This window comes from Astatotilapia calliptera, chromosome 19 (assembly GCF_964374335.1).
Source record: "Astatotilapia calliptera chromosome 19, fAstCal68.1, whole genome shotgun sequence".
Classification (NCBI taxonomy): Eukaryota; Metazoa; Chordata; class Actinopteri; order Cichliformes; family Cichlidae; genus Astatotilapia; species Astatotilapia calliptera.
In genome coordinates, this window is record NC_137440.1 from 30411098 (window position 1) to 30422141 (window position 11044).

An 11044-nucleotide genomic window follows, 5' to 3' on the forward strand; every position below is an offset into this window, starting at 1 on the left:
ATGGACATAAAAATGTTCCAATTTCTCAGTTCTCATTTCTTCTCTGGCATTCCTGTTCATCACTAACGCTCTGTGTCTGTGCCAGTCCATTAAACGTAAACTGGAATCCCTGATAACAGAAAATCAATTCAGTTCAGTTTTATTTATATAGTGCCAAATCACAACAGCAGTCACTGTTGTCACAACCTCAAGTCACTTTGAATTTGCGGTCAAAATATTGAAAACTACACCGAACGTGTCTTGGTTGCTATGCACTTACAGGTTTGTATATCTGAAAGTATTGTGGCCCATCTGATCTGTGGATCATAAAAGTACAACTTCACACACAGACAGGAGTGACTCAGTCACTAAATTATTTAAACATTATTGAAGTCCTGTCATGCTTTCAAGATATTCCAATTCCCATATATTATTTCCACTTGGGTGTTTTATTGAAAATATGCTTTCGTTTAAATGTCATATGAATCTTCCCTTGCCTCCTGCAAAGAAGGAATGTGAAACTGACGCCCTTCAGCCACTTATTTGGCACACAGTGTTTTACACATTACTGACAGAGCTAGGTATATTATACCCAATATAACATGAGTATCTTCCTCTTTAACCCCCCTCCCCAAAGGAGTTGTTTTACGTCTTCACAAGCCACCCGGTGGCCTCATATAGGCATACGGATGAGTGATGAATGCTCTGAACTTATATTATAGATACCCGGGATGTACGAATTTAAAAATGGTGAGCTGAGAGACTTTAAAACTGATAAGTATTTGTTTTGTTTTGTTATATAATTATTATTATTATTAGTAGTAGTAGTAGTATTATGGTTTATGCTATTTGTATATGCACAGCATATTGTGAACCCAGGTTTTATGTTGAAGTGCATTATGGTAAATGGCCTGTATTTGTATAGCGCTTTTACTAGCCACTAAGGACCCCAAAGCGCTTTACACAACCAGTCATCCAGTCATTCACACACACATTCACACACTGGTGATGGCAGCTACATTATAGCCACAGCCACCCTGGGGCGCACTGACATTATAAATAAAGGTGCTATGGTATTAATGAAGTTCCTTTTCCTTGTACAAAAGAGGGCTTATATAACGACACAAACAAAATTAATTAATTTTCAAATCATTAATGTAAATAATGATATTGGTCCAAAATTCTTCACACCCTTGTGCTTTTAGCTTAAATATTTGTAAACCCGATCCGTCCTACAGGGTGTCGTGGTCTTTTTTGGTTTATGTAAGTATTCGCCCCCAAAAAACCTAGTTAAACAGAATTAAAATTAAAACCAACTTAAAATTATCTACTTAGCCTTGTCAGAGCTGTTAAAAGAAGGCTATTACTTAAAGTCACATATTTCCATATCCTCCCAATGACAGGCTAATTTAATGTACTTTTCTCTTGCCATACTGACTCATGCTGACTCCCATACTTTGCTATTACAGTCTCTAAGTGACCCCTTATGGGGCAAGGAAGAATCACTTTTTTCTCTGTTGTATTGCACAGTGCATCTGGGACTGTGCAGTGACTTGTATGCTGCTCACGTATACACTGATTAGCCACATAACATTAAAACCACAGAATGGACAGCTACAGTGAAAGAAGACGCTGATCATATCATAACACTGCAATGTTCTGCTGAGAAATACTGAGACCTGCAATTCACATGGATGTTATTTTGGCTCCCCCTGCAGGCCTTAAAAACAGCCAACGTGGAAGAGCTAAAAAGTGCAGTTCCACTAATGCCCACTTGAAGCTGACTCAAACAAAAAGAAAAGCCTCATAGACTCCCAGAACCAGAGGATGATTTAACAGATTGTTGTAATGCATGTGCTGCCTTAAAATACAGTGATAGTTGACAAAGCTATAAAATTATTAGTCTGTCAGAGTAATTTATTAATCTGATAGTCCAGCAACACATGCAATAATTAAAATCAGTCAATCACCTTTTATGGTATCACCTTTAATCAATATTAGAGACTCCTGGTGACCTTTTACTGCACTACAGTTGAGAGTGTGTTGACATATGTCATAACTGTGTGGTAGGCTGCCTATACAGTGGCTGACAAGAAAAGAGTGCAAAGGGTGCAGAAGCATCAAAAGCAGAGCAAATACCTCAGGAAACCACTTCTTTTCTTGGTTGGAAGGACATTAATGCAGGTTTCTAACACCGGCAATACTCAGTTTAATTGCCCAGTGCAATAACTTGATATATATGTGACTTTAGTATCTTGTCAATTTATTGCTGTTTATGGCCTCCCCATCTGAGCTGTTTTATTACGTTGTTGCTTCTATATTGTCTGTTTCATTGTGTTTTACATGTCTTAACATGTCTTCAGATGTAGCACTCTGAAATTTCGCCGTACAGTATCTGTGCTATGACAACAAAAATTAATCTTTTTAATTTTTCATAAAAAACAAAAACAAAACTAGTATACATGTCTTGCTTGTCCTGATGCATATTTTATGGTACGTGTGTTAGTGTATAGTAGCTACAACTGTAGGCACAGGGGTCAAAATGAATAAATAAAAATAGTAATACATATGCAAGACTCGAGAAGGCCGAGAAGTGTTGATGTTTCAACCAAGAGACAGACCGCGCTTGACAGTTTCCGGGTCTGAGCGCGAGGAAAGGATGGGCGAGTTGTCGGTGTTGTTGTTGTTTGTGTGTGCGAGGTCAGCTCATTTTAAACGCTCGTAACTTCTGTATTTCTTAAGAAGACCTCCCGAAACTATTTTATCAGAGTATCATGTACTCAGCAATTTAGTATTTGACTCTGTCGGCCGGGCTGTAATCTCGTTTTGCTAACTTATTAGCCAAGTCAAGCTAACTGACAAAACACACCAGTAATGTTCCCGGAAATAAGCGTCGTGACCTTCAATATAAAACGCACAGCGACACGACAGAAGTTAGATCGTTTATTTTGAAAATTCACAGAAAATTTGACTGAACGTTCTCATTTTTGTTGTGTCGTGCTTGACACTAGTGCAACTACTGTAGTTGCACGCGTTTAGCTACGTTGTCTATAACAGTCGTTATATTCTATAAGTAGCTTTGAGAAATCTGACTTCACCCGAAATTTGACGGGTTTTTTTTTCATTAGCCGACAGCTGTAGCATGTTAGACGCGTGTGCGGCTTTCTAGGAGTCTTCCAGAAAGAGTTGTCGTCGGGCCTGTTCAGGTTATTTCCATCACTGCCATTGGCTAACAAGTTTCTAAAGAGAAATGTCACTGGAGGGCTATGAGAGACATCTGGACTCGATAAGCTCGGATTTGAGCAGCGGGTCTGTGGTCAGTGAGCGATCAGCTTTAGCCCATTTTAATGGCGAAGAGGAGAAGTTGCATTACATTCCTATCCGGATCCTGGGGAGGGGGGCGTTTGGTGAAGCGACTCTGTACAGAAGGACAGAGGTAAGCAGGGTATCAGCATAGCCTGATTTTGTTCTCGTGATTTATTGGCATGGTTTTCTTCATACCTAATGCTATGTGAGGAAATGCCTTGCTAATATATTATGACCTGCAAGTGTCTTCTATTAAAATTGAATGCCTCACTGTTCTCCTCTGTGCACATCCTTGGTATTTCTCACTGTGGCTCTGAGAAATTCTTGGGTGAAAACAAGATGAATGACTCTCTCATGCATTGCCTGTTAGTCCCTTTGTAATATGTATCTGCAAGATTAGCTGCTATTCTAATAACATCTTGAGACCTCTCTAATTGAGGCTCTTATTTATTTGGTTTGTTTCCCTATAGGATAACTCTCTGGTGGTATGGAAGGAGGTCGACCTGAACTCACTTTCAGATAAGGAGCGCAGAGATGTCATGAATGAAATAAGCATCCTCTCCATCCTGGAGCACAAAAACATCATAGCCTACTTCAACCATTTCATGGATAAAAACACTCTGCTCATTGAGTTGGAGTATTGCAATGGTAAGCCAGTGCAACTGCTAACCTCTGATGATCTGATTGAGGTTAGTTTGGGTGTTGCTCATCTGTGACCGGGTGATAAATTGTCCTGTCATTGCAGGCGGAAATCTGTATGATAAAATCGTCCAGCAAAAGGGGACACTGTTCAGCGAGAAGGTATGAATGGACTATGACAGGCTGTTTATTTTAAACAAAATTGTTATGTTCTTTGCTGTTCTATGTGAATCTTGAACATGTTTTCTTCAGGTGGTCATATGGTACCTGTACCAGATTACTTCAGCAGTGGCCCACATTCACAAGGCTGGGATCTTACACAGGTAGGATGTTCGTGCTCTGACTGAATGTATCCGGCAGATGATTTTCGCAGATGAAACAATATTTTTTTTTCTCTCTTTTTGTAAATGGCAGAGATATCAAAACTCTCAACATTTTCCTGACAAAGACTGACCTTATTAAGCTGGGCGACTACGGCCTCGCAAAGAAGCTAGGCTCCGAATTTTCCATGGCGGAGAGTGTAAGTTGTGGCTCCCTCCCCGACATCTCTAAACTGGAGGCTACGATTAAGGAAATCTCAACAGTTGTTAATCATCCGTTCACTCTATTTACACTTGGTGTAGCGGGAGTGTGGTTCTTAGATTTGTGCCTGTTTTACATAGATTACTTAAACATAGATTCCAAAGATAAACTTGTTCTGTTGCTTTGTAGCTGAGGCATAGCTGAGTTTAGATTATCTTAGCAAAAATAGCACACATACTGTAAATGGAAGCGAGTAGGTGTATATGTTTAGCATTCATTAGCCACCTTGCTGCTGTTTACTAATGAGACTCTGCACTAAATGCAAGTGTTTACTGAGAGTTTGCTTTGCAGATACATGCCAGGGTGGTATAGTTTATGAATCAAGTTGAGATAACATGTTTCACTAATGATCTTAATGCACCATTTCCTTCCTTTGTATGTCCAGTGTGTGGGAACTCCATATTACATGTCACCTGAATTGTGCCAGGGAGCAAAGTACAACTTCAAATCCGACATTTGGGCCATGGGTTGTGTACTTTTTGAACTCCTAACACTTACAAGGACATTTGATGCTACGGTAGGTTTTCAGGCTTTCTGGTAGCGAGCGTAAATTCTGGATTTTTGACTCGAGAATGAGTTTATCATAATGTTTTTCTTTCTTTTCAGAACCCTCTGAATCTCTGTGTGAAAATTGTCCAGGGCAACTGGACTATGGAGTTGAACTCGGATATTTATTCATCTGCAATAGTGAAACTTGTGCATGAGTGTCTCGATCAAGTAAGTGAGAAGAACAATCAGAGTGTTGTTTCGAGTTTAAAAACAAACGTCTGACCCCAGAGATAACACTGTGGTTAAGTAAAGAGCTGATTGATATCACTAACCCTTGTGATCTTTCAGGATCCTGCAAAGAGGCCCACCGCTGAGCAGATTCTCGGCCAGCCATTAATTTCCTCCTGCCGACAGTAAGAACGCTTCGAATCCTCATATTGCCTCATTATAATAAAAATCTGCCACTCATTGACAGCTTCACTGTTTAACAGGGAGCTTGAAGAGCGAGTTTGCCTGCTAAATTCAGCCATGAAGAAACCAAAGTGAGTTCATGATTCCTCAGCTGTGTGTTCACCATCATAGAAGCAGGCTCGACATCTTTCCAACATGATTTAAATGATTTGTTGTGCTTGTGCAATAGGCTGAGCACAGTGAGCGAGAGTCCTGTCGCGGTGGTTACTCAACGCTCGAGGGATGTGTATTACTGGGGTGGAGGGAAGTTCACTCCTCAGAAACTAGACACGTTCAAAGCAGGCAGCAGTGCCCAGTATGTGTGTGCAGGAGAGAACCACTTTGCGGTTGTGTCAGTGGAAAAGGAGCTGTATACCTGGGCTGTAAGTATTAATCCATCGTTCTGTGGAAGACATATTTGATCTGGTTTTTGCTGCACTACAGGGAACTTTTTCCACCCTCAGAATGTACAAGGCGGGGCTAAGATGGTGGGCCAGCTAGGGCACGGAGACCAGGCCTCGTATCGGCAACCAAAGAAGGTGGAGAAGCTGATAGGGAAGGCTATCCGACAGGTGGCATGTGGGGCTGACTTCACTGCCTGTGTCACTGGTAAGTGAAGAGGATTCCTGCTAAGGCCTGATTTATAGTGCTGTGGTAAATGTTTGCAGTAGCTGTAGCATAGCCATATAACACTGCACCCTAACTGAAGCTGTATCCTGATATGCAGTTTACCAAAACTACATGTCACAGTGATGTAGGTACCTTAATGTCACTCACTGGTTTGTGAAGTCTGCAAACAAGCTGTCCTGCAGCTGGCAGTGTTGGGGTCATTACACAAGATAAATAATGTGTTACACGTTACTTGTTACTTTTATTTAAAAGTAATGCAGTACATTATTTAATTATGATTAATTTTGAGGACACAGAAACTCCTTCAGCATGCTGTCTGTGAAGATGCTTGCAAAGAGTCAAAGATGTTTCTGTCCTGCATGCAGTTTCCACTTTACCATCACACTCTTATCCCTTTGTGCAATAAAACGAAGAGTAATGTCCATATCTGGCTGTTTGAGAAACTGCACCTCCATGTTGGCCTGGTTTTTCAGCCTGCCACCCGGGTTGCCACTTGAGTAATGCAGACTGCAGTGTCTGTATATCAATTAGCACAAGGACAGTGCCTGGAGTATGTTGTGAAGTCTTTTGTTTTAATGCATTTCAGTAAAAGTTAGTGTTGTTAAACAGTTAAATGCAGACACATCAGCACATAGAGTATAAATGTAGCGTGTGGTGTTACCCACCACAATGTAGGCTCTGCAAAGGTTCAGCACAGCACTACAAATGAAGCTGAAAAAAGAAAACAGGGTCTGTAAAGCCATCGAAAATTCCTCTGCCTCTTTTGCAGATGAAGACCAGATGTACATGTTCGGGTCGGACTATTATGGCTGCATTGGAATCGAGGGCGAGCTGGGCGTGGAGATTCTGGAGCCAGTTCTTCTGGAGTTTTTTGAGGAGCGACCGGTGCGCCAGGTTTCCTGTGGAGACAACCACGTGGTGGTGCTGACTCAGAATGGCGACATCTACTCGTGGGGCGTAGGAGAGTATGGTACATAGGGTTGCTGTTTTTAGCTGATGTTTGTAAGCATCTACCAGATTTCCTTCTTTGACTTTCATAATTGTAGCCAGTAGGTGGAAAAAGTGTCACTTAAATGTACTGCATTTTAAGATTGCATCTCATCTTTAATCTCTTTTTATTTATTTTTTTCACATGGCAGGACGTCTTGGCCTGGAGTGTGAGGATGATTTTAATTCTCCTATGCAAGTAAGACTTACTTCAGTGTCTTGGCAGAGGCCTCTCAGGAGCTGGTTAAATACAAATGAATTTAATGTTACATCTGCTGTTTGTTTGTTTGTTTGTTTGTTTTCAGGTGGAGATTCCTAAAGGTGCAACTATCTCATCAGTGTCGTGTAGCAGTGATGGGACTTTCTTTTTGACCGAGATGGGCAAAGTCTTGGCATGTGGAAACAATGACTTCAACAAGCTGGGGCTGACTCAAGGATTCTCTGGAATCAAAAACCACCCCGGAGAGGTAGTTAGCTGTATTTAAAGTACTATAATAATAACAGTCTTGCGCACCGCTTTGTGCAGCTGTGCTTATAAATGCCTTTTTCTTTCTTTTTCTTTCTCTCATGTTTGGCAATCCAGAGTTACCAGGGGATCCCGTACATCACCACACTGACCTTGGTAAAGCAGCTGTCTCACTTCAAGATCCGGACCATAGCTCCAGGGAAGACACACACAGCTGCCATTGATGGTACAACAAAAAATAGTTATTATCATTTCTCTTCTAAAAAATAACTGTGTCAAAGAGGTTTCGTTCATATGATTTTTGTCTTTGCAGAACGTGGTCGTCTGATCACCTTTGGCTGCAACAAGTATGGGCAGTTAGGCGTGAAGGACTTTAAGAAACACCAATGTGTCCAGGTCCTTGTTGGCCCGTTTGGAGGGAAGATAGTGACCAAAGTGTCTTGTGGAGATGGATTCACCATTGCAGCCACAGAGGGTAAGAGCATGTGCACTACTGTGGTTCATGTATTGCTAACTATTATGATATTTATATCAAGTATTTGTTTGTTTGTTTTTTTTCCTCCTCAGAACAGTATGACATAATTTTTTTTCTTGCAGACAATCAGATCTTTGCCTGGGGAAACGCAGGAAATGGGAGACTCGGGATGCCTGCTGATAAAGGATTCGGCTCTGAGGTTTGCCCCGCCATGCCGAGGCCAATATTTGGTTCCCTCCACCACGTCCCAGACCTTTCTTGCCATGGTTGGCACACCATCATCATAATGGGTCTGTCTAGAAAATCGCTGCACAGACACCAACAGAAGTTATTTCATAAAACAGCTAATTAATGCCCGTTTTTTCTAATTTGTAGAAAAAGTACTCAACTCAAAAACCATCCGCTCAAACAGCAGTGGACTGTCGACCGATAGGGGTAAATACGTTTGTTGACATTTGTGTTCTGATTAATTTTGTTTTCTTGAAAGTTAATTCGTGTGTGTGTGTGTGTGCGTGTGTGTGTCAGGGCTGGCCCATGAGGAATCTCCATCCACGTCCATGGATCTGGACATCGAACTTGGTGCCGAGACGGAGTGTCGCGACAGGGGTCTTGGGGGTACAATGGAGGTTAATACAGAGGATTGCTTCCTGGAAACTCCAATGATGTTGATGGCGAATCAGACCGGGGACAGCTCCTGCCCTCTGTGGCTGAGAAAGGTTTGTTACTGTGGAAGCACAAATAAATAAGGAAATCTTGATTTTTATTTATTTATTTTTTTATCTTAATTTTGTGATGTTCTCTTCCAACAGGAGCTCGAAGATGCAGAGGTCATCCCGATACCAGACAACTCGGAGCCTCTCACTCCAGGCCAGCTCTCTTCCTTCTCTAAGAGTGTTACTTTACCGTATGAAGAACTGAAAGAGCTTAAAGCAGCTGCAGCAGCAGTCGGCAGCATGAAGGACCTACCGGTAAAGCAATCAGCTGCTGTTTATATACGATTTCCACTAAGCACTCTTAATAAAGTGGCTATATTCACTTTAAATTCTCTGTGTTGGCTTTACAGACAAAACGAATGAGCTGTGATAAGGTGAACGGACTGGAGGAGACTGATGGCTTGGCAAAAGGAGAGTCTTATGGGTGTTGCAATTCAAGTAGTGAGCTGACACAGGTAACATACTCAAGAATCCGAAGCGTGAGTAAATGCGGCATTCACCGCAGTGCTTCGATGACAGTAAACCCTTTTGTTGTGGTTTTTTGCAGCTGCGAGAGACAGTCGCCCGTCAAGAGATGAGAATCCAAATGCTTGAGAAACAGGTGATTGTTTTTGGTTTATGTTTCAAATCCAGTGACCTCTGAGCTCACTTTGATTGTTGTGTTTAAATAACACCAAGCACACATCTCTGCTGCCTGTAGATCAGTGAGCAGCGGCTGGAGAATGAGAGGCTCTGGGCGGCCATCAATCGTTCTGCGCTGCAGGGAGCAGTATGCGACAGTAATGGAAACCATCCCTCCGCTCGTACGCCCATGGATGGAGGAAGAAGAAGAGGCGGGCTCACAAATCACGGAGGCCGATCTGCTGGGGCCAGCGTGTGAGGCTTAACGCGCAGATGTCCTGGCCATGGGTGAAATGTCAAACCCTCCTAGCACATACTGAGTTGAGCAACGTGAGGTGGACGGGCAGCAGAGACGTCATCCTCATTTCCACTCAGAGGTTACATGACAGATGTTAGCACAGTGCTAAGTTTCACGATTACATTTTATTGCATAGGTGTAATAATGTAAAGATGCATCGCACACGCTCAGTGCAAGCCAGCCTGATCCTCCAGACAGGAAATGTTGGCTGGATTCAACAAGAAGCATCAGACCTTAACGCCTGGGAGAGACAATCTGGTCATAGTGTTACACTGCCACGTGCAGCAGACGGCAAGTCTGCACGTTTGGTGGTGGTTTTGTTCCGTTTTGGTGACGCTTCAGTCCTTTAGTGCCTCAGAAGTTAGTATTTATCAAATACCAGGTAAGGCTAGCTTATGCAAATGTATCCAAAGTGTATGTATATGCAAAGGGTTGTCAGTCTGTATGCTGGCAGCTTCTTCCAAAGTAAAAACATAACATGTACATCATGTTTTGTTCCACTTTTTACATTTTCATTTCTTCTGATATTCCTAAAAGGTGAAAGCGCTAAACAGAACTCAGCCTCTAAACCTCTTTTGGTATTTATCGCACATTTTAGCGATTGCAAACTTATTCGAATTAATTCATGCAAACATATACATACAGCTTAAATTGCATGTTTTATTGTTGTATTAAGAGCACTTGTGTGAAGCAAAAAAACTACTGATTCTTTTTTTCTTTTTTTTAAATACGAGTTAGTTTTCCTGTTTTCTTTGTGACACTGAACACTTGAACAGTTTGCGTAAAAACAATTGTGGTCTTTCAAACATTTATTCTGTAGTTGAACATGAAGCTATAACATTTTTCTTTCTTTGTAACTGTTTTGTCTCTGATGCTTTTTGAAATTTCCTCATTTTTTGTTTGCAATTTTGTCATTTGTGAAAACAAAAAAGTTTATATTTCATTTTTCTTTTTTTGTAGCTCTGTTGAATCCATTTATTCTCATGTTATGAGCTGTGTGTGTGTGTGTGTGTGTGTGTGTGTGTGCGCGTGTGTGTGTGTGTGTGTGTGTGTGTGTGTGTGTGTGTGTGTGTGTGTGTGCGCTCACATGCTTCAAATATCAACTGTGTAACTCCAGAGTATTTTTTTTTTAATGTTGGGGGAAAAACATCATACATTACAGAGTGCCTTAAGCTATTAAATCTTGAATTTGTGCATATATGACTGCTGTGCCTTAAATTGTTTTGTTTTTTGTTGTTGTTGTGTGTTCAGTTTTTAAAAATACGGTTTACTTTTGTTTTTCTTTAAATAGTTTACTAAATACTGCTGGGATGCAACGGTTGTAAAAAAAACAAACAAAAAAAACTGTCTATGCTTTGTGTACAAGCCATAAATAAAACTGTTATCTTTCATTCTGAGTGTACAGTCAG

General features: G+C 41.2%; 1 protein-coding gene across 1 annotated transcript; it reads left to right on the plus strand.

Moving 5' to 3' along the window:
• The first annotated feature begins 2968 nt into the window (after positions 1-2968).
• nek9 (NIMA related kinase 9) lies at positions 2969-11026 on the plus strand. Its single transcript, XM_026151576.2, has 23 exons — positions 2969-3415; positions 3756-3933; positions 4031-4086; positions 4177-4247; positions 4339-4444; positions 4892-5023; positions 5113-5223; positions 5344-5408; positions 5487-5537; positions 5636-5828; positions 5910-6054; positions 6845-7045; positions 7215-7261; positions 7368-7529; positions 7646-7754; positions 7842-8003; positions 8126-8293; positions 8379-8438; positions 8529-8719; positions 8813-8971; positions 9067-9171; positions 9264-9317; positions 9417-11026. Exons 1-23 carry the CDS (start codon positions 3230-3232, stop codon positions 9594-9596), a joined length of 2892 nt encoding a protein of 963 aa, XP_026007361.1. The 5' UTR covers positions 2969-3229; the 3' UTR covers positions 9597-11026.
• Positions 11027-11044: the final 18 nt, after the last annotated feature.